Source organism: Meriones unguiculatus, chromosome 11, assembly GCF_030254825.1.
Source record: "Meriones unguiculatus strain TT.TT164.6M chromosome 11, Bangor_MerUng_6.1, whole genome shotgun sequence".
NCBI classification, from domain to species: Eukaryota; Metazoa; Chordata; class Mammalia; order Rodentia; family Muridae; genus Meriones; species Meriones unguiculatus.
This window is the reverse complement of record NC_083359.1, coordinates 21,348,777-21,373,037: the sequence shown is the minus strand read 5'-3', so window position 1 is coordinate 21,373,037 and position 24,261 is coordinate 21,348,777. Positions and strand designations below refer to the sequence as shown.

At 44.0% G+C, this 24,261-nt stretch overlaps 1 protein-coding gene across 1 annotated transcript in view; it reads right to left on the bottom strand.

Annotated features, from left to right (window-relative positions):
• LOC110551028 (uncharacterized) overlaps positions 1-13,756 on the bottom strand; it is a 43,644-nt gene extending 29,888 nt beyond the window's left edge. Inside the window, exons 1-3 of the mRNA XM_060365075.1 lie at positions 13,421-13,756; positions 7,703-8,932; positions 1,424-2,710 (exon numbers count right to left, since the gene is read on the bottom strand). Coding sequence (XP_060221058.1) covers positions 1,424-2,710; positions 7,703-8,911 — 2,496 coding nt within the window. The 5' untranslated portion in view covers positions 8,912-8,932; positions 13,421-13,756. The remainder of the gene's footprint in view (positions 1-1,423; positions 2,711-7,702; positions 8,933-13,420) is intronic.
• Positions 13,757-24,261: the final 10,505 nt, after the last annotated feature.

Here is a 24,261-nt window from a genome sequence, read left to right as displayed (position 1 = left end):
ACCAAAACCACCCGGAATTGACTCTTGACTCTGCTGCAAAACACTTGAGAATCTTTTTTTTTTTTTTTTTTTTACAAGCTCGAGCTGTGGAAGCAGGAGAGGAATGTGGCCCCATGGTCTAGGGGAACAAGGTTATTAAAGGGAAAAAAGTGCAAGCAGATGGTTACATGCATTGCTGTTACCTGATTGGGTAAGGGAAATTGACTTTTGAAATGACTGGTTTACTTTAGGCACCAAGATCATAAGCAGTTCTGGCCTGGCTATCTGGGCCGGTTTCCCAACAACTGTATCTCTAGTGGGCAAGAAAAGAATGCGGTAAATCTAATTCTTTTCCCCAGGTGGCTGGACATATCTCCACCTGTCTGGCCTTTACCCAGGCCTGTGTTCCAAAACCCAAACTAATACCCAAAAAACCAATTTTCAATTCTTTGGTCTCTCAAAGGGAAAACACTCAAACACACAAATAGGACTAAATACACTCTTAAAAAGATCAACACAGGGGCCCCTGATGTGAACTGAGTGAAATAAACCTCCAGCTTATGTCCTGGTGTCAGGAGTTCAACGGCATGTTACACCACAAACAGGGTTATAACGGTTAATCATCATCGTTATTTTATTGGACTTAGGTTATGCAGAGAGCAAACTTCTGGTTGTGTCTAGGGAGGTTTATCAGTGGTAAGAAGACCCACCCTGAATGTGTGTGTTGCCATTTCCTGGGCTGGGGGCAGGGATGAAATGAAGTCACCAGCATCAGCATTTAATGCTGTTTCCTGACTGCAGATGCGAGGTGGCCAGCTGCCCCAGGCTTCTGCTTTCATACCTTAGTGCCATGATGGGCTGTGTGGTGGTTTGAATGAGAATGGCTCCCATGGGCTCCTAGGTTTGAATACTTGCTCTCAATTGGTGGGATGTTGGTGAGGCCTGTCCTTGGGGGCAGGCTTTGAGGTTTCAAAAGCCCATGTCATTTCCAGGTAGCTCTCTCTGCCAGCTGCTTGTGGATATAAGCCCCAGTCAAATGTTTTCCTTCCTTCCTTCCTTCCTTCCTTCCTTCCTTCCTTCCTTCCTTCCTTCCTTCCTTTCTCTCTTCTTTTCTTTTTCCCTCCCTCCCTCTTTACTCCTCCCCCCCAACCCTACCTACTCTTCCTTGGGACAAAAGATCCAAGTGTAATGTGACAAAGGTTTTGCAAGTCATATGTATACAACCATGTATTCTCATATGTAATATTATAATGGAAGACAGATTTTCTCATGTGTTTTTACACTGTTGATGACTGTACTTCCACTTGACACAGTGATGTTCTGTCTCTGAAAGAGGAAAAGGATGAATCCCCTGATCTTTCACAGAAAATGTTTGCTGCTTAAAAGTAGGCTCTAAGTCAGTGGCAGAATCTAGTCCAAAGATAAGTGACTCATTGCTCCATTATGCTGCTTCCCAGTATTTAGGGGTATCAGACAGGCACTCTTCCTTATTAAGAAGAGCCTTGGCATCACTTGCCACAGTGTCAATGAAGAGACTTTTCAAATAGAAAGTCTTTCTAAAGTAAAGGCCTGTGGCAAGTGGTCCCCCAATAACAGAGGAAATATATTCAATATATTTCCCTAGTTTTTCTTCTAAGGACATGTCTTTGTTCCTTGTTAACAAATGGGGAGACTTAATGTGTGCCTTGATGTCACTGACAGACATGTTAAAGTCCTTGGCAATCTTTTCCAGCGAGGCATCATCTAGCCCAAAGTAAGACCTGTAGAGAGCCAAGGTCTCCTCCCACTTGTGCATTTTATCTCTGATCAAGCCCCCACATGGAAGGGTGGCCCATGCTCCAGCCTTCAGGGCCTCCAGCCAGATCTTCTGTTTGAGGAAATCCCTCTTCCTTTCAATGGCAGTCTCAGTCACACTGTGCAAGGACAGCATGAAGATGTGGCGCTTGTGGGCCGGGAGCTCGTTCAGTAGTGTGGTCTCCAGCTTCGGGAAGTCAAAGTCAGACACATCAAAGTTAGAGACTAAGAAGATTGGAGGCTCGCTGCAGAGAGCCTCCTGAAGATGCTTTGAGCAGTTATCCCTAATTGTCTTTAAGACACGGTCCTTATTGAAAGTCTTAGGTTTGCTTCTCTGTTCATTACTTATGTCACTGTCTATCTTGGTTCGGACAAAGTAGAACTTTGTATCCATCTTTGCAATGGCTTTGGCCAGAAGAGCATCTGTTTTTTTGAAGCGTGTAGCTGACAGGATAATGAAGAAGTCATACTCACCAAACTTCATTTCTGTTAGATAAGTTTCTAGTGGGAAAGTAGTGGACCCGATGCCAGGCAGGTCCCATATCGTCACGTTGGGAAGCTTTGGGTGTGGGTATGGAGTCCTCTCCAGAGTTGTCTCTAACACCCCAATGGGGGCCGCCCCTTCTTCTTCATGATTCATCCCCCTCAGGACATTGATGAAGCTGGATTTGCCCGTGCCTGTTTCTCCTGTCACAGCAATGTTCAGTGGAGCTGTGTCAATGTTCCTCAGAGCATGACTAATTGTGGACAGTGCTCCCTGAAGGTTCTTATTCTCCAGATGAGATTCAATCAAGGTGATGGTTTCCTCAGAGAGGATTTTGCTTTCCTTCTTGAAATTCTTAAAAAAGTTTTCAAAGCTGAACTCCAAAAGCTGAGCCATCAAGGGTGATGGACTTCTAGAGAAAGGCTTGCCTGTAGCTGTGAGCAGTTGAAGATGCTGAACAGAGGAGAAAAGAGAGACATTGTAAAATTAGTACAGCAGGGCAATGCCCAGGAGTTTGCCCTTATGGTAAAGCAGACCTCCGTGTCTGTCCCCTTTATAATCAGAAGTCTCTTCCTGGCTGCTCCTGGCTGCTGGCTGGATTTGTGATCTTCATGTCTTCCTCAGCCCTTACTTTAGCATATGATTTTCTTCCTTTTTTGTTGTCCATTTCAAGATCCACTTATTTCATGCAGTAACTGACCTCAGTGTTTATTTCTTATTTTAAATTGACTTTAAATGTTACTTATCATTTAATTTGTTCGTTTATTATTTATATAATACTCTGCCTGCATGTATGCATACACGCAAGAAGAGGGCACTAGATCTCTTTATAGATGGTTATAAGCCACCATGTGGTTTCTGGGAATTGAATTCAAGACCTGTGGAAGAGCAGACAGTGCTCTTAACTGCTGAGCCATCTCTCCAGCTCCTGTTCACTCTCTTTAAAATTTATTTATTCATCCCAATCATAACCTTCTCCCTTGTCCCCTCTGGTCCCACCCTCCTTTTCTCTTCCCTCCTATCCCCCTCCCCTAGTCCTCAGAAGGGAAGAGCCCTCCTCCCTTACCAACTGAAACCAGCCTATCAAGTCTCCTCAGGACTGCCTGCATCCTTTCTGTTTACTCTTTTTAAAATCAATACCTGTACACTGTAAAAACCCAAAGGGCAAAGATCAGCATATCAAAAACCTCAAGCAATGTATCTCATGGAAAGGCTCCTTGTCTCTTGTGAATGCTTACAAGCCTTGCTCCTTTGGCTTTGTGACCTCTGGTCTCTTAGCACAGCCATTCTAATACCTCTTGTGTAGTCTGTGAATAAAGGGAGAAGGGACTTGAGGTGGGGAGTGACAAAGATTCACTACATGTCCAACAGAGGGTTGGGTATATTACTATATATGTGTATGAACTTATTTTAGCCATGAAAAGATTGAAATTATGTCATTAGTAGGAAATTGGAAGTAACTAGAAATTGGATGTAATTAAGTCAGTCTCAGAAAGAAAAAATACATTGTTTTGTTCACAGAGCTTATATTGTATATAGATACACATGTTATATTGTATATGTGATATGAAAGTAAAAGTGAAACTCTCTTGGGGGACAAAGGGATGAATGGGGGTATTCTTAACATAAAAAATGCACTTGCCTGAAACTTAAAGAATAAGATAAATTAAAAAGATTCATTTGAAGGGAGCTATGTATCCATCTTAACCCTTATTTTTCAACAGGGCAGGAGGGGATATCCTCAGTGGCAAGCAAGACTACTAAGAAATTCCCCACGTATCTTTGTTTTCTACTGTTCAGTCCCCAAACTTTAATCAAACATCCCACAAAAATGAAAAGTCCTAAACTGGATACAGAAGGAAGTTAAGAAACAAAGAAAGAGATATCAAAGAAGACACTGAAAAAAAAGGAGGACACTTTTTTTTTTTTTTAAAGTTAAGAAACCTGAAGAAAAGTATTCCCGTCAAACTCCTCTGAGGAAGGGTCAGTCAGTTCATAAGGCAGAAGAGAAAGGACAAAATTCAGATGTGTTTCCATTAGAACTCCACATGTGTTTCCTTAAAAGTCCTTCTATTTCATAGTTTGGACTTTGTAGGCCACATCCAGTTTTTGTCACAGTTTTGTCCTAGTTTCTTATAATCTTACAAGGACATTAAAAGTATTTATATTCCCTGAGTGGTACAAAAACAGGCTTCAGGATAGCTTTGACTTTAGATTGTAGTTTATCAATACTGATCCTAAGTATACCAGAACTGTGGGAAGAAGCGTGTAAACCCACAGCCGTGTTCTTTTCTTTTGATGTTAGACAGACACGCAGGACTTTGGAATTACAGTCGGTTAAAGGCAGGCAGTGTTGAGAGATTGCTTCACTTTGCTCTCACATTCTGGTGTTTGGAGACCTCAATACAGACACTTCAGTTATGCAGACTTCCATTCTTGGGTCTGCCAATCACCTTGCTGGAAGCCATGTCACCAGTAAAAGCAAGGGAAAGGGAGCATCGGCCCTACAGTCATTTGGAACGATACATTACTATGCCCACATTTGATTTACAAGCAGAAGCAATGTTTAGGAACTCCTGGTAATTGTGGCTACAGAAATGAACATAAATTCATATATGATGCATCTCTTTTATGCTACTATTTATGTCATAGTTTCCTGCAGTGCATGAGAGTTCGCAATCTTGTGTGACCATCTGAGACAATGGTTCTCTGCAATTCTGATATGGAATAGACTGAGCCAAAACTTACTTATTGTCACCAGAGTAGAGATCTGGCATCTACCTTGTGATGTCCGGCTGGAAATCAACCCAATATTGCATCACAAGCTGACCTCTTAAGAGACATTTTTCTGGGGAAGTTGCTTAATTAGGAATCATATGCAAGTGGTAGAGATGTCCACCGAGAAGCACAGATTGCTACATAGAAAACAGTAACTATGAAAAGTAGCCAAGGCCACGATGCATACAGAGGATCCTAACTCTCGAATGAAGGGTTCCAAGGAAATGGAAATGGTTGAAATTCTTGTTAAATATCTCAAAAATAATGACCAAATCTCAATCACATGTGAGGGGAGAAAGAAACGTTAAAGGAGGGAACACATAGGATGAGTAACAGATTGTGTATAAGTGAAGGAGAAACCCTTTGGGGTAAAAGGGCCCTGATGGGAGTGGTGGAGGGCAGTGGGGAAAGGGATGAATGAGGACAGATAAGGATGAATGAGAATGTATAATGGCACACATATGTGGTAATGCCATAACGGAAGCCACCATGTTGCATGTTCATCTAAAATGTAAGAAAAAAAGAAAAAAAAAAAAACCCTCAGTGAGATCCAAGAAAATTCTGATGAATGAAATTAGAATGGATACATAAGATTTGCCATAAAAATTTAGAAATGCAAAAATTGTAAAGAAATCTTGGAAGTCCATTTGCAATATATATGATACACATACAACACCTAGGAAGGCAGGGAAAGAGTGAAAGAAGGAAGGAAGAAAAGAAAGGAAGGAAGGGAAGCCAGGGAGCAATCAAGTTTCAATAATTATCCAAGGAAGTGAAAAGCACTGAACAATGGTCACAAAGCACTAATGAAGGAAATCTCAAAGAGGTTACAAAAGATGCCGAGATTCTCATGTGTATCGTTTATAAACATTAATGTCAAAGTGTCCATACTTTACAAAGTGATCTACAGACCCAATACAATCTCAACTAAAACATCATTGTCATTTAAAAAAATTATAACTAGGCTATGGAATCATAAAATTCACATAGGAATAGAAAAGACTGCAAATAGCCAAACCAGTAGTAATCAAAAAGTACAAAGCTAGGAGGCATTGTAACACCTGATTTCAAGGCATAGAAAAGAGCCACAATGACCAAACCAGCACGACAGTGGCATGCAAAGAGGCCCGTATACCAACCAACTGACAAGAAGAGAGGACCCAGAAATATATGCTTACCCATACAGCCAATTGAGTGCAGCTGCAGTCAATCACTATCTCAGCAAGGCCCCCAGAAACTAATACTGCACAGAAGGGCACATCCTTTGACAAGTAGAACTGGGCAAACTGGACAGCAGGCAACACCAAAACTTGACCCGTACCTTTCACCCTATACAAACACCAGCTCAAATGGGTCGAAGAGTTTAATATAACACAGGACATTCGAATCTCTTGAAGGGAAATGTATGTGAAAAACTTCATCAGATTTTTCCACATAGAGTCCCCAAAGCATAGGAAACAAAAGCAAACTGACAAGTAGGGTTCCATCTAACGGAAATACTTTTTGAAAACAAAGGAAATAAATACTACAGCAATGAGACAATTTATAAAGAACAGCCTTAAGAGTGTGTAATGACCGCAGGTCATCTCTACAGCAAGCTGGAGACCAAAGACAGGGCAGCCTTCTGGGAAGATTAGTGACTCTAGCTGAGACTCCTAGTAGCAGGGGTCATGGAGACTGAAGAGGACACCCTCTAAGTAGACAGGACTCCTAGTGGAGGGAGGGGAACACCTACCCACCCACAAAAACTACAACCCAAAATTTGCCCTGCCCACAAGATGTGCAGGGATAAAGATAGAGCAGAGATTAAGGGAATGTCCAACCAATGCCTCGCCCAACCTGAGACCCACCCCGTGGGAGAGAGCTAACCTCTGACACTATTAACGATGCTCTGCTGTGCTTGCAGAGAGAAGCCTATCATAGCTGTCTTCTGAGAGACTCCACCCAGCAGTGGTTTGAAACAGATGCAGAGAGTCACAGCTAAACACTGAGAAAAGCATAGGGAGTCTTGTGGAAAAGTGGTGGGGGTGGGGAGCAGAATAGGAGGACCTGTAGGGGACAGGTGCTCCACAAAGAGACGGACAGGGCCAACCTATCAGGGCCCAGAGGGGCTTGTTGAGACTGAAGCACCAACCAAGGACAGTGCGTAGATTGGACCTAAGCTCCCTACACAGAAGTAGGTGAGGGACAGCTCAGGCTCCATGTGGGTTCCCTAGTAACAGGAGTAGGGGCTGTGTCTGACATGGACTCTGTGGCCTGCTTTTTGATCACTTTCTCCTCACAGGGAAAAGCCATAGGGGAAGAGGATTTAACAGTCCTGATTTAACTTGATGAGTTGAGGTGGGTTGGTGGTGGGGAGCTCCTTTTTTCTGAAGAATAAAGGGAGGACAAATAGGGGTAGAGAGAGTGAGGGTTGGGACCAAGAGGAGAAGAGAGACGGGGGCAGGGTGTACAATCAGGATGTAAAGTGAATAATAAAAAGAGTGCATAATGTAACAGTCTCAACAAGAGAGACTACAAGATGTCAACAGATGCAGAAAATGGATTTTGACACAGCTCATCAGAGTCACCGTGAAACATTTCAGCAAAGTGAAATAAAGTTGTTTCCCAGACCAAGTGTGGAAAACACTATTTGACTCCTCCCAATAGAGAGTTGAATGAACTTACCTTCTTTGTAAAAAGCTTTTCTTCACTAAGGATAATTTTAACGTCACTTGCCACAGTGTCAATGAAGTAATTTTGCAAGTGGAAAACCTTTGAAAAGTAAGGATGGCTAATGTCTTTCAATAGTTTATCTATTAAGGATGTACCTTGCTCTTCTAAGAGCAAATGTGGAGACTTAATATTCGCCTTGAGTTCCTCCAGTGTTAAATGCAAATCCTCAGCGATCTTTTCCAGTGAAGCCTCATCCAGCCCAAAGGAAGATCTGTAGAGGTTCAAATTCTTTTCCAAATTCTCTATGTCATTTTTGGTCCATCCCCTGAATGGTATGGTGGCCCATGCTCTTGGCATCATGGATTCCTTCCAGACCTCCTGTTTCAGTGTCTCACTCTTCCGGTCTATGGTGGGATTTGTAACACTTGGCAAAGTGAGCATGAATGTGTGGCATTTGTAGGCTGGGAGCTCCTTCAGAAGGGTGGTTTCCAGCTTTGGGAAGTCAAAGTCAGACACATCAAAGTTAGAGACTAAGAAGACCAGAGGCTCCTGGAGGGTGACATCCTTAAGTATAGTCACAATGCTATTTCGAATCTGCTTTAAAGTGTTTTGTTTATTGAATCTCCTACAATTACCCCGTTTTTCAACCCTTAGAGCAACATCTATGTGAGTGTGAACAAAATAGAAACTCCTATTCATTTGCACGATGGCTTTGGCTAGTTCTGCATCACTATGTTTAAAACGTCCAGAAGAGACAATGATGAAGACGTCATACTCCTCAAACTTGATTTTCTTCAGATAATCACATGGTTGGAAGGCAGTGGACCCAATGCCAGGCAGGTCCCATAGTGTCACACTGGGAAACTTTGGGTATGGGTATGGTGTTCTCTCAGTGGTTGTACAGACCACTCCAGTGGAAGCAGCCCCATCTTCTCCAGGTCCCACGCCTCGTAGAGCATTGATGAGACTGGACTTTCCAGCTCCAGTCTCTCCCATCACTGCAATGTTCAGCGGGACTTTCTCAATGTCACCCAGAGCACTGCTGATTGCAGAAACTGTTCCCTGAAGGTTTCCATCCTCTAGGTATGACTGAATCAAGGTGATTAATTCCTGAGACAGGATTTTGGTTTCCATCTTGAAATTCTGAAGGTTTGTGTCAAGGCTGGAGGTCAAATCAGGATCCTCCTTCTGAGGGGGTGTAGAAGAGGAAGTCTGACCCATGACTGGGACCTGTGTGTGTCACTAAAGGGAGGAAAAACCAGGAAGGTCAAAAAATTAGTTCAGCAAGAGCAAGCCAATGTGAAAGCTGGGCCCACTAGCTGCCCCCATATTGTGAATAGAGTCTTTCTCCCATTTTGTCAGATACACAGGACTCAACAGCATTTACTCCTGGCCTGGCCTGGGTATAAATTTTGGTTTGACTCAGACTCCTTTACCTTTGGCTATCATCCTCCTTAAAATGTTTTTTTTTTGTTGTTGTTGTTCTTCAAGATCAAATGCAAAGCCTGTAACACCAGTACTAAGGAAGTTTACTATAGACCACAAGTTTGAGCTCAGCCTGGGCTATGTCTTAAGATTTTTGTATGGAAAAGAAATCACCAAAGTTCAAAGCTTAGTCAGTCTCTCAAATAATGTCATATTATGACATGTAATTTGACTTCCAGGTTTTCAGTTTTGCTTTAATAATGGACACGAATGGTAGCAAACTCAACTGGCAAGCACAACTTATGCTTGAAAGGGTTAGACCAACTTTGTACCCTGTATGTCTTCTAAAGCCTATAGTTTTGAGTTTTAGGTTCAGGTTAAGCTAAAGCCTCTTAGTACCTTTCCAGAGAATGGAATAATGTGACCCTATCTATGAGGACAGAGAAAAAAAGGCAAGCAAGCAATGACCTTCACTCAGCAAAAAGAAAAACTCCTGTCTTTGAGATAGTGTTTCTTAGCAACAAACCCAGACTTCTTCTGAGTAGCTTTTGACCTCCAGCCAAAAGTCCGCAGCCTCTAATCTTCAAGGATGAGCTAACCACCCCCACCTTAAATTGCAGCTGCATCCATACTTGGCAGGACTGGCCAAGCTTGAGTATCTAAGACTAACCAATTATCTTACTTTATAGCTTCCTCATCCAATCCTAAGTTGCCAAAACTGCAATTTCAAATTTCCCGCAATTTTTCTTTTAAAAACCTAAAGGCCTTTGTCTCCTGGTGCCACTCTTTGCTGACCAGCAGGGGTGACCCCATTGCGCAATGGTTAATAAACCTCTTGCTTTTGCAACGAGTCGTGGTCTGGGGGAGTTTCTGGGAAGGGCGCGATCTTGAACTCCTGAGCTGTGAGACCCCAGGTCTTACATGCTCAGAAGTTGTGGTCTAAAGGACGTGGGAAATTCTCAGATTTCTCTGTTGGGTTACCTATGACTTTGATATCTAAGAAGCTCCTTTCATTCTTTGGTATTGAAAACCCTTTGTCTGGGCAATCAAAACCGTGTGGTTGGGGTGGTCACAGGTTCTGGTGGGGGAGCTGCTACTGTTGTTTGATGAAATGGGCATGATATGCCCACAGTTTCCATCTGAATCTTTATGTTTGTTTCCACGAATAGTACTGATGTCAGCTTTGGCCATAGAAGCTGCTCTTTAGTGAGTAGTGAGTAGGACTAACATTAGGGTGACTCATAATGGTCGAAGAATTGAGATAAGTGACTTTTGAATGTTCAGCCATAAATGTGATATCCATATAACCTCCTTCCCACAAGGCTTAGTGCAATGCAGAAGAGATGACAGAATGGCTGTGAGAACTGGGAGAAGGGATGGAGTGCTTTGACAATGTGAAAAACATCTTGAAACAATAAAAAATCATTCAATCAATTAGTGGGCTAATGCCCTACAGAGAAGGTCACTGAGACACTAAGTGAAATGGCCGATGAAGACGTGAAAATTTCTTCAGGATCCTGAGCTATCAGAGAAGGGCAAATTAAAACTGCTTTGATATTCCATCTGAACAACGTCAGAATGGTTACCATCAAGGAACCAGATAACAACAATAAGAAATTTGGAGCCATATTCAATGTTAGAAGTTGGTGCAGTGGTTGCTGGGAATTGAACTCAGGACCTCTGGAAGAGCAGCCAGTGCTCTTAACCTCTGAGCCATCTCTCCAGCCCCTGATTGGATCATTTGAGGTTGGAAGAACTACTCTAAATCTGGGCTATAGCTTCTGATGGCAGCCCACATAAAAGGGCATGGAGGAAGGAGGCTTTTGTCCTTGTCTGCTTGGTCTTATTCTCTCTGGCAAGTTCATCCATCCTGTTGCTGAGGCATTCATTTGCTGGTATTAGAACCCATTTCTTAAGATTTATAACGTATACTGAAGGTCAGCTGTGACATTCAGCCTCATGGACTGAATAACTACTGTGTTCTGGGCTTTTTATTTTTCAGGAGACATGACTGTTGGTCTGGCCAGTTCACAACCATTTAGCCACTAAATCCTCTTTTAACACACACATATATATCAGTATCTGTATCTATATCTATATTCATGCTAGCAGTTCTGTTCCTTTAGAGAACCTTGACCTAATTTCTAATTTACCCAAAAATGAGAAAACTCTACCTATACCATTCTAGGTGAGGGCAAGGTAATGGCCAGCATCTGTGGATCTTAATAGTCACATGGTAGAAACAGGTTTCAGAATATCATCAGCAGATGACAGGGCTCCTGTCTGCTCCTCTTGATTCCAGTGAAACAGAGCTGTTTCTGTGTTCTGAGTGTTCCAAATTGGAACATATGACTCTAATTCAGAGCAGGTCCAGAACACATGACAGCTGCATGGTACATGGTGGCACTTTTTATAAGAAAATAGGAAGATATTAGATGTTCAGCCAGACTTGGTTTCCAAGTTCATGTTCATGGCCACAGGAGGACTGAGTAGACTTTTGGAAATGGGGATGTGCAGAGCATCCTGGAGGGAGGACTCTAGCTCAGTCTGGGGACAATTTTCCTAGGAGCCCTTGGGTCTGAAAAAATTGGACATCTCTTCATGATAAAGTCCTAAAGAAATTATAAATGGAGAGAATACATCTCAACATAATAAAGGCTGAACACGACAACACTATAACCAACACTGCACTTAAGTGGGAAAACCTCAACGCAAACACACTGAGCCCAGGAACAAGACAAGAGGGTCCACTCACTTTACTCCTATTCAGTTCAGTACTAGAAGTTTCAGCTAGGACAAATAAGACCTAAGAAACAAATATCTATCTCTATCTATCTATCTATCTATCTATCTATCTATCTATCTATCTATCTTTATATATCTATATGTATGTATGTAGGAAAGGAGAAGTCAAAGATAATATAATTCTGTATTTTAGAGAACCTAAAGACTTCTCTCAGAGAACTCCAAGAATCACTTTCAGCAAAGTGATAGAATTCAAAATTAGTGTACCAATCTTGCTCACCTTCATGTATAGCAATGACAAACACGCTGAAGAAGAAACTGGAGTTCAGTCTCATTTACATTAGCCAGCCCCTTCTCCCAATAACATACCTCAGAACAAGCCTAACCAAGGAAGGAACGCCCTCTATAAAGAAAACATTTAAACCTTCAAGAAAAAAAGACACTAAATAATAAAACAAACAAACAAACAAACAAATAACAACAAAACCCCCAAAACCTCTCATGCTAAAGGATTGAAACTGGAATGGACCCCATAAGAGGGGTGAAAAATAGCTTTGGATGGAGATGGGTAGTAGCACATATGTGAATATGAAAGGGAGTGGTGGAATAATGGGTATCAAATAATGGGTATTTGAACAGGGAGGACAGCCAGAGAGCTGAGGGGCAGGAGAAACTGTGGAGAAGCCAACCAACCAACCAACCAACCAATCAAAAAAACCTAAATATGTTTGAAAAAAACCTTAGGGAAATACACTACTTTGCAAGCTAATAAAAACAAAACAAAACAAAACAAAATTTGAATAGCTATACCTTGAATGGGTGGGTGAAGCTTCTCCCAGAAGACAGAGACTATGTGATATGGAAATCCTAGTCCCAAGAGTGGGTGAACTCCCAATGAGATGCTGGTTTATGAAGGCTCCTGAAATCCCCAAACAATACAAGCTATTGCTAGTGCTCTTGCTGATCAAGAGTAGATAATGGCTTCTCACAGGTTCATTGTCGACCAGGTAATACCAGTGGGTGTTCTGATGATAGCATTTCTGTCTCCATGGGGTAAATAACATAGTTACAGTATAGCTGGGAGTGGGTGCTTTAATCTTGGCACCAGGAGGCAGAGGTAGATGGGTCTCCTAGTTTGAAGCCAGCCTGATTTACAAGTTCTAGACCAGACAGGCACACAGTGTCACCCAGCCTCAAATGAAAACCAAACCAAAACAATGAAAGTAACAAACAGCTGCAGTAACAAAAACCCACCCCAAGCAGGTCACAGCATTGGCTGTGAGGATTCTGATCCCACACCCTGCCCTCTTTCTCCAAGCCTAAGCTCTCATCGGAAGAGCAATAGACCCAGGCATGGAAAGGCGATGAGAAAATTGGCTGCCTGGCTGGTGGGCTGTGATGCTCTGTGGTCACAAGACAGAGAAGGGCCGTTCTGTGAACAGACCCTGAGAAAATAAGCCAGAACACAACATCCTCTGTCCTGGTATCTGAAATCCCCCCTTTCATGTCACAAGGAAGTGGGATTTGTGGCTAAGCTGCACTTAGAAACCCCTCATGTACCTGCTCCTGAGTGGTGATGCCAGTGGCCTTCCTGTGATGTCACCTCTTCTCCTGGAGCAGGGTCGCTGGAAGGCTCTCTGTGCAATGGTCTAAGCTGGAGTGTTCAGGAAGCAGATGGGCTGCAGGGTGCTGGAATCCTGGTGCTTTAGGAGGGAAGAACAGCTGGGAATTTGTGGCTGATCTCTTCAGACTTTCTTGCCGATCCTGGTCCACACAGTGTTTGCTCTCTGCTCTGTAGTTTTTAGATCCGGAATCTTCTTGCTTGGTCCCTGAAGGGAGGGACTGCAGTGAGGGTAGAGTTTGGTTTCTATTTCCAGAACTAGTTGGCTGGTTTACACAATTCAGCTGAGTAGGTTTCACATCCTCCTTCAAAGAGGGAGGCGGAGCTGGGCTGTAGTGGCCAGAGTCCATTTCAAGGGCTTCCTGAGGCTCAGTTACCTTGGTCACCTAGCCCAGTAGCCCTGATCATTCTTCTTGCCTGCCTCAAGTCCCTCTGTTCCGATGAGCTTTTGCTGGACAGTACTGACTTTCAGCCCCAGGGAGCCCAGGGCTCAGTGGTTGCGCACACTTGCTATAACTACCCCTCCCACAGCCCCCATGCTTGTTGTCCTGTTGCTTTTCTTTCTCCTACCCACTGAGCAATGTCTGTATGTTTGTATGTGTGTGTATGAATGAGCATGTGCATGTGTGTAGGTGGGCACATGTGTGGGTGGTGGTGTCACTCAGACACCATTCTCCTCGTTTTAAGATAGATGGCTTTGGACCTCACCAACTAGGCAAAGGTGGCTCCATGTGAGCTCCAGGGATCTGCCTCTCTCCTTCCTCAGTACTGGAATTACAAACTCATTCCATTGAATCTGTCTTGAATACAGGTCCTGGGGGTCCAATTCATAACTTCCTGTTTGCAAGGCAATTGCTCAGTCAATTGATTACCTCCCGAGCCACTCATGGAAATCTCCATGGTGATGGTGGACATTCTGTGTCGAGGGTAAGGTTACCCTGGTAGACTTGTAAAAACAAGATTGTTCCTAGCTTGTATAAGCCATGAGGAAGTTGTCCCTGCTAGGAATGTGCCCAGCCAGCTGGCCAGAGATGGACCATTTCCTGGTGCTGTTGGGTTATTCTTAAAAAAAGAAAAAAAATTGCTAATTGCTGAAAAACATTTCACTGCCTCAGCTTTTCTTGCAAGGTAACGAGTCACAAGATTAAACAGGCTAATTGCTAAGCCCTGCTTTTGTATGAACCGCTTGCTCGCTTGCTTGGAAGGCTCAGGCACCTGCTGGATGTCTGTTACAGAGTCAAGCCTTGCCTGTGCTCAGACAGAATGTGAGTTAATTTGTCTGGCCCCAAATATAACTTTGTCATTTTCTTCCTTTACAGTCTCTTGGGTAGCAATAGCTGAGGCCTAACCTAGTGAATTCTCTCTGGTTTGGTCCTGGCCTGTGTCCCTGTTAACAAAACGCCTCTAATTTATTGAACCCCAAACTCACGTCAGACCAGTGAATCTCTGGACGACTGTAGACCCACAACAGCACAAAGGAAAATTTGGAGCAGAGAAGACCACTGGATCAGACTCCTGTCCCTGCTTGTATGTGTCTCTGTGGTCAGGAAGTCTGTGCCTGGTGAGACAGGGAGTGGGTTGGTGAGGGTGTTTTTTTTTTTTTTTTTTTTTTTTTTTTTTTTTTTATTTACTGACATATTGGAATCAGTTTAATAGAGAGTAGACTTCTGTATGGGATCAGAAACTGGTATCTACAATGATGACAGAGGAAAAGTTTCTCAGCAAAATGCAATGCAGGGGTCAGGGAAGAGATGTCACATTGTTCTCAGAGGTTCAGGGCAGCTCTGCAGTTTACTAACCCTCTAGCACTTACTGGCAGGATCTTAGAAAGGTGGGTAAAGAGGAGCAGGGTAAACAAGGAAAGCAAGAGCTAGGGAGCATGTGTGTGTGGGTTAGGTGAGGGAGAGAGAACACTCAAGCATGGGCAGACAGAACCAGGAGCACAGACATAAGTACTACTACAGGGTCCTCAGCACAAGATCACCCTCCTGAGGTCTCAATATTGCCCAGAGGTTTGGACAGCATGACTTTTTTTTTTTTCCCTTTTCTTGAGAGTGAACTATTCCATCCTCTATAGAAGCTCTTTAAGTAGGGAGGTTAACAACTCAAAATACCTTCAGGAAGTCCCCGAAACTGACTAGATTCACTAGTCCTTTCCCTGCCAGTGTATGCAGTAAAAGCTGAGAGTTCCACTCAAATTAATGAAGCTGAGCTGCAAAGAATGGTGTGAGACCAGACCAGCTGCCCAGAAGAAGCAGAAACCCACCAAGCTGCCTGGAAGGGGTTGAGACCAGAGACACTTGGGAAGGACACTCTCAGACCTGCTGAGCTTCCCGGGTTTCCCCGCTCTCGTGAGCTGTTATTCATGCGGGGGTGGGCCTTAGTTATACATTAGTCTGAGCGTTTCTTGCTTCTCTAAGTAAGCTCTATAAAACTTATGGGCTCAACAAGTTGAACTTTGTTGGTATCTGTACCTTGGACTGTTGCGGACTCTGTGTCAGGGGTCAGTAGATGTGTATGTTGTGCCCTCCAGGAAAAAAAAAATGTCACACAACAGCCACTGGCCCCTGTGCTGGTATCCACACGGACCGTCTCCTTTTGCTCACTTAGGACACAATGTATGTCACATTCCAGGGCTCCCTGACGCTTCCCTGGAAAATCTTAAGCATCTCCCATTCCTTACATCCCCATCTCCTCCATCACCAAAAACCTTGGTGCACGTGTCCCCAATATCCAGGGAACCCTTTGAGGTTTCTCTGCAGACCAGTACCCAGTCTCCTCTCTTCCAAGCTCTCCCTTCCCCTGAGCTCCCAGTGCCTGACTTGTGCCAGTTACTTCAGTGAGGGGCGAGGCTGGGCCTCAGGCCCCAGCAACTGTCCACCTAACAGAGTGGAGGATAATTGTGACAGCCTGGGCACTGAACAGTGAACTCCAGCCGCTTCCATCTCTCTTATTTTATTTTTAAATCATCGAGATGTCACTACCCATGAGAATTTGTGTCATGTCATAAATTACTGAGGTGGATTCACATTAAATGTCAAAAATCTTTCATGATCGCGCCACTTCTTCGATATTTCGCTTAGAAGGCAGTGAATGTTTGTCACTCACAGCTTAAATGGGCTTTCAGCAGCACAGTTTCGAAAGGTCTGTACCGTTTCCTGCTCTTAGGAGGAAGTGATACGGTTTATAAAGCACAGAGGTGGCAGTGGGGTGACTCATGACTGGCCTTGCTGAGCTCAGGGCTGAGTGGAATAGTTAAAGGATAGCTACAGGAGGCGAACTGGACTCAACCTGTGGGGAATCTTTGAGATTCCCGTGACCACGTGTGGAAGGAAGATGAGAGAAATGTGTTTTGTTTTGTTTTTCTCAGATACTTCTGCTCCCTCTTTAAGAACAGTGTGTGCAAAAAAAAAAAAGAAAAAAAAAAAAAAGAAAAAAAAAAAAGAACAGTGTGTGCTGTGCTCATCTCAGATTTTCTCTTTCTTCAGACTCCTGGCCTCCCTTGAGACTTCCCTCACTCAGTCTTCTAGCTCACAGCCCTCCCCGCCCCTGCCAGGAGAGCTGACATTTTCTTTCTTTCTCAGTTTCTGAGAGTGAAACTCAGAGCCTCACACAGCATGCAATTGGTCTAAGAGCAAGCGCTGGTGTTTCACTGGGCAGTTGCGTTTATTTGATGAGTCTGAAGCAATGCTGACTTGGGGCGTGGTGATGGGGTGAGGACCAGAAGGTGCCCACCGTGTAGGCTTTGCTCATCTCCCATTCGGCAGGTCCTGTGCATGGATGGCATTATTCTTTATCCACAGCAGGACCTTGGTTGTACCTGCCTTGCACTGCCCGTTTCTCAGGTGAAGGAGCAGACAGAGACTCTTTTCAACAACGTCTTGAAAAGAGTGAGAGCCAGACCGAAAGGTTATTTTTTTTTCTGTCTGGAGAGGGCTCAGTGTAATCCAAGGTACCCAATTATATGTGGCTACACACCCACACACATGGCTCGCACATACATACAAAGACACATACCAATGTTCACAAACTAGAGCTAATTTTAGGTTTCCATGGCATTTCTCATTGTTTGTCTTGTATACATTTGCAGGCCAATGGGATGAATCAGCCATCACTGATTGTTTAAATGATCACAAGTGCAGACCTTCACAGCCTCCCCTGCTGTTCGCAGCGATGGACAGCTGAAACTATTCCAAGTTACCACATTGAAAGTAAGCCTTTCGTTTTCCTGGTTAATCGTTAATGCGTTGTAGAAAGTTAGGGAAAAGTCAGTCGTTGCCAAACGCACATGGCAGCTGTCTCTCACCTTGCTTTCTTGGGTTCTGCAGTACGTGAGGAGTGTCTCTGTGTTGCCTTTTCACTCATGTGCTTAACACTCTTGTCCTAATATGGATTTGATCATTAGTCATTTACCACTGTATTTCACCATCCCGAGAACCTGCTGCTCTTTATACCTCACTGTTAACTGTAGAGGCCAGTGTTTAGCTGCAAGTCCTGGGTCATTGGTCCACACAAACATACACACATGCAGACTCACCCCTGGGCAAACCTATGCGCAGTCACATCCACATGCACTTATGCACCGGGGCACAGAGCCTTGTACCTTTGGTTGCCCCAGGATGGTGGCCTCCTTCAGTTTCCTTTGTAACTAAAAAAGAATCCTGGTGTTCCTCCCAGAGACAGTGGAGGTGTCTTAGCTCTGAGGTGAGCAGATTTGGTTTTTCACAGACTCTGTTCCCACATGTGACCTTGACTCACTCTTTCCTTGCTGGTCTCACTGTGACACCAAGGCTCTAAAGGAATATGCTTCTGGTATCCTGCTACCCAGGGACTAAGGCAGGCTTCTCTTCTTTTCCCCCTCCTCAGCCCATGATACATTGCACAGAAACATGGGCTGCAGGCATGATGAAGTCAGTTGCTTTACTCCAGTTCTTCAACTCCTGGAACTGTGCTGTGACTCCCACAATGAAACCAAGGAGGACTTTATGGTCAGGACTGAGGCAGGACAGCACTAAGAATGTGACAGGATGTGTGGACAGTAGGGAGAAGTGATGACTATGTCTCCAGACAATCAGAGACAGAGAGCCTGGAGACAATAGCGTGAGCCCCTCTCCCACAATCTCTGCTCAGCCATCCTCACCGGTTAGTGGAATAGTCAAATCCTCATCTCAGGGGACTAGCAAAATGCCACAGGCGGAGTAGACAGAAGTGTGTTGTCACCAATGGGAAGTAACATGTACTTGTACTTGCCTGTAGATAGGACCAAGATGCTCCCATTCTCAGAGACAGATATGAGCTCTAAAGTAGAGTAACATGAGTTGGGCAATGGTTGAGTTCTATGTGACCATGTATAGAGGGATGGGATAAGAGAGCAAGGGGTAGACTCGAGAGGCTTTCAACCATTTCTATTTCTGTCTTTCAAAACCAAGAGCACTCATATGAAATATTCCTTTGTTCAGTCATTTCTGGCCACCGTAAGACTGCCTCATTCCATGTTCCTGCCAACAAATCATGAGCTCTAGCCCTCGTATTGTCTTTCCTTCTATTCCACTATGTTCTTTTGTTTCATTGTGTTTTTAGGGGTTTTGTTGTCGTCATCGTTGTTGTTGTTGAAGTGCTGAGAGTGGAGCCCACACCCTCCTACATGGTAGATAAGTTCTCTATCACGGAGCCACATGAAAAACCACACAGTGTTTTTACGTAACTTAGCATCTGCACTTACTGGCTCAGCCTACAAGAATGCTGTGCTGGAGCCTACGTAAGAAAGCTGTGAACTCTTTGTGAACTCTGGGTGGGGTCTGAGTACAGAATGTTCTCTCCGCAAGGCATTCTTCTAGAGAAAGTTACATGAACTATACTGAGTGAATGCACTTGAGAGCGAGGACATGAAGAGAATGCCAAGGCCTGCCCACGTTATCTCTGTGTGAAAGGCAAAGGCCCGGGTACATATTCTTGACTCCTTTCACAAGACCAATCACAAGACACACCACCAGGTACATTCCCTCTCTGTCCTGCATTTTCTTGAGCCAACTGTGAACACCACCTCGTGGTTTGCTTTGATAATATGAATGAAGAATTGTTTGTCTCTACTGCCCTTGAGCTCAAATGCCAAGAGTCCCCTGAGACCCCAATGTCTTTGGAATATCCTTGATTTCACAGAGACTTAAAATCACTGCCTTGGGGATTGGTAGTGGGGGAGGGGATCAGATGGTGCTGGGTGGCCAGGGGTTGGTTTGCTCAGCCCTCTGTCCTGCAGCAGCTGGCATTATTCTCCATCCATAGTTGAAGTTGGGGTGTCTTCTGGCTTGTCATTTCCAGTTTTTCAGGTGAAGGAGAAGGCACTAGCTTCAACAGTAGAGGGAGGGGAAAGAGCAGGATCCAAAGATTATACCTCCCTTCAGGAAAATCACTGTACTCCAGGCTAAAGGAGTCCCAGCCCAATATCTGTCAACACACATATGTGCAGGGAGAAATAAGCCCCACCTCTCCCAGCACCCTCACTTAAACTCATACTAACTTAGCTAGGGTTTCTACTGATGTAATAATACACTATGACCAAAAGCAACCTGGGGAGGAAAGGGGTTATTTCAGCTTATACTTTCACATCATTGAGAGAAGCCAGAGTAGGAAGTCAAGACAGGAACCTGGAGGCAAGAAGTGAAGCAGAAGCCGTTAAGGAGTGCTGCCCACTGGCTTGTTCTCTCCTAGATTGCTTGGTTGGCCTTTGATAGCACCCAGGACTCCTAGCCCAGGGGTGGCATTTCCTATTATGAGCTAAACTTTCCCATATCAGCATTTAAAAAATTCTTGCTGGGCATTGTGGCTCATTCCTTCAATCCCGGCACTCAGAAAGCAGAAGCAGGTGGGTTTCTTTGATGCCAGTCTGGTGTACCTAGTGAATTCTATGTCGGTTAGGGTATGTAGAGAAACATTGTCTCAAAAACAACAACAAGAAAGAAAGGAAGGAAGAAAGAAACAGAAAGAAAGAGAAAGAAAAAGAAAGAAAAAAAAGAAGAAAGGAGAGAAAATGTGTTATAAACTTGCCCACAGGCCAGTCTTGTGGAAGCATTTTCTTAATTGTTGTTCCTTCATTTCAAATCATTCTAGCGGTGTCAAGTTGACATAAAACTAGTCAGGACACACCCTCTCACAGGAGAGCTGGGCTTCGCATTGCCCTGGCTTTTCTTGGATCTAGTCTCTGAACACTGTTTGGTTATGGAAATAATTAGTGATCATTTAATGTTTAGGATGGAGCTTCCGTTCTCAGAGATCTTGACACACTTCTGTAAGTGTCACATACACCCGCTGGTTCACACACAGCAGGAAACATCCAAGACCCTGTTTTAAAAGTCAGCTTCCCCCAACCCCGGTTAATTATTAATCGATAGTAGGAATAACAGGAAATTAAATAACTTCAGAATGCATAGCACAGCTGTGTCCATTTTCCTATTATGGCAGTGCAGTGGCTTCACATGGATTTTCTCTCTGTTACCCTTTTCCTCCTGTGTTTGACAATGTTTTTCTGGCATAACTCTAATTATTAACAATTTACCACAGCCTCTCAGTGTTCCAAAAAAGTTTAGGATTTGTGCTCAAATACCCAGGCATGTGAAATGTAGAGTTGTGGGAGTAGATACACGTACTGGGTCATCTGTCACATAGGAACACACATCTGCTACACACATAAACACAGACACCAGATCCTATAGGTGCACACACATTCACAAGCACAGCATGAGCACACATAAGTGCAGACACAGCTTTGCCCTCGATCCAGAATGACACCTCCTGCCATTTGCTTTGTAAAGAGAGAACCACCGTGTCCCTCTCAGAGGTATTGCAGGTATCTTTCTTTTTTTTTTTTTTTTTTTTTTTTGCTTTTTTTTTGCAGGTATCTTTCATCTGAATTAAGCAGATTTGTTTTCTCTTGGACATTGAGAACCCCAGCTCACCCATGCTTCTCTCATCCCACTGTAACATGGAAGCCCCATGGTGCTCTGAGGAATATTCTCCTCTGGTTTCCTGTTATTGTGGAGATAATGATAGATCATGTCCTTTCTATACCTCAGAGTATTTTCATGGTTAGTTTGTGACACACTGCCATACAATTGTGTCATGGCTACAGTAAGTAACATGGGAGCCAGGCACTACAGTTTCTATAACACTATATTTTGACACACACAAAGGGACCATGGAAGAGCTGTGGTTAGATCTCAGAGACAGGAATCCACTAATTAAGTGACAATTTGTATATGGGAAGAGACAGGATCACTGTGTGTCTTCAGATAATCAGAAATAGGACCCCAGCTTCTGCACTCATCCAGACATTCAAATCTAGAATAAACTGAAATCACAGAGAGCTGTGGAAATTCCACAGGTATGAGCTAGCAGAAGCACATGATCTATTTTTCGTATCTGGTTGTATGTGCTTCAACTGTGCAGAAATACTCCCTGTCAATAGGACCCAAACCATCCCATGTTGAGAGACAGGCCCCACCAAGGACAGAACATGTCATCTGCTGACAGCTTCCTCTCCCAACATGGCAGCAAATTTCTTGCTTCCTTGATGACGAATGTTGAAAACATAGAAATAGCTTAATTATGGAGTGAAGACCAGGAACTTGGGTGTTTTACACACCAAGGTAGGGGTGTGTGATTACAGGGAGATGGACCGGAAACAGCAGTCCTGAGGCCACAGCTCAGCAGGGGAAGTCTCTGCTGTAAGATGCAGAGCCACACAAACGGCCTCAGGAACAGACTCTTCAGCAGAAGCTGCCAGGAGGAAAGAATGCAGTGCCACAGAGAAAAAGAATTAGAGAGAGGAGAAGGCATTAACCCATGTTGTTGCAAAAGACTAGGGAGACTAGGGAGGGAGAAGAGTAAAGATCTTTGAAAAAGCCATAAGAAACCTGTTATACAGAAGCTCTCCAAAATATAAAAATGAGTTTAAATGAAGTGACCCTACAAAGGAGTGGCAATATCTCTTTTTGGCACCATAGCCACTAAATGAAAACCTCAGGGTAAAGAATAGGTCACCTCTGTCCCTAACAGTGACTCTGTTGCTTGCTCTTTGTTCATGTCTCCCTGGTGGGGTGGCCATGGAGGCCACATGAGAGGGAGCAGAAGGTCCTAATGAGACTCACTAGGCTGGGTCAGATGGGAGGAGAGGATGGCTCTCTCTGAAGATTAGGGGAGAGGGATAAGGAAGAAGAGGAAGAAAGGGTGGGACTAGGAATAGACAAAGGAGGGGGCTACAATCATGATGTAAAGTGAATACATTATAAAAAATAAATTTAAATGAAAAAATAAAAGAATAGGCTACCTCTTTTTGAGTGGTTGTCACTGGGATCCCTAAACAATACAGCTATTACCATTGCTCTTGGTTACTCTCCAGAACTTGACAGTTGAGTCATAGGGCAATGAGAAATCAAGGTGCCAATGACCTGGAAGCTTCCTCCCTATTGGCTAGCTTTTCTAGTGCTGTAAGGTCTGATGCATGCTGCTGGAGGAGAAAAGTAGTCAACAATATAACCAAGATGTGAATCCTGCAAACTACAGTAATGAATACTGTGACCAGATATAGCCTTTGGTACAATACTGGCACAAATGTTATGGGCATAACCAATAGCTTTCTGATCAGATTTAAATCCTGTGCCACAAAACCATACTCATGCGTGGTACTGTTAACTGGGCTAAAACCCCACAGCTGGCTAGGACATAGGCCCTAAGAGAACTTAATAGTATTCTGCTGAATGGATGTAAGAATAAATGGTTTCTAAGTTATCATCTTTAGGTTTTCACATCTCTCAACTCTTACAGAGAAGCTCTTTGGTAGTAGCTGGTGATTTATAGAGTCCAACAACTGATCAACATGCAGAGAATAAGAGATTATGGAGCGCTCCTCTCTAACGGGTAATTCTGTATCACACTCTTCTCCCCACAGCTCAGCGATCATTGTGGAAGCATGGCAGGAGAGGCTGTAAGAGCTGGAGGGAGTGAATATCTGTAGAGAAATATTGTTTGCTGGATATGGTGGAAGTGTTACATACATGAAACCTCAGAGGCTGTGTCAGCATGCGCAAGACCCACACAAAACCAAATCAGCCAAAACACCTAGGATTTTTGGGAGAAGCACTCATGGAGTCCCTCCCCCTCCAGAGTACCCAGTGATAACTGATGGCTTCTGGGGAAGAGAGAATCGGTTTCCCCAGATTGGCCACCCTTGATCCAGCAGATGCCCCTGTACCCATGTGCATACAGACGGTGCTACGTGGACTCAGTGAAATTCCCAAACAATGAGAAAATTAAAAAAAACTAACCTTAGGCTACCTTGCCTAGCAGCACTGGAAGTGTGCCCCAGTACGATGAACAAATATGTGATGATGAGATGGGAAAGCTAGGAAAACTGAGTGCTGTGTGTGCTGTGGAGAGAGGTGGAATGGGATGCTTGAAGGCAGGGAGGACCAGGCTGCTATGAATGGCCTGTGCTGCCACCTGAGGCCAAGGTGATGCTGGAGCCCCTGCTGCCACTGGGGGCTGTGTCTGGGTCTGTGGTGCTATTACAGCTGGGGTGTGCATTGATGACCATGACCAGTGTTAACACTGATGGATGGGTGCGCAGATTTCTGTGATCTGAGCTGCTGCCTGAAGCCATGTTGATGTCCACGGGTAATGCCGTGACTGGGGGGTGGGGTGGGGAGCATAACTAGCTGAGTGGCCTTCTCTGCCACCTGAAGCCATAGTGAGGACTGTGTCTATGGCTACCTCAGAGGGGCTTGTC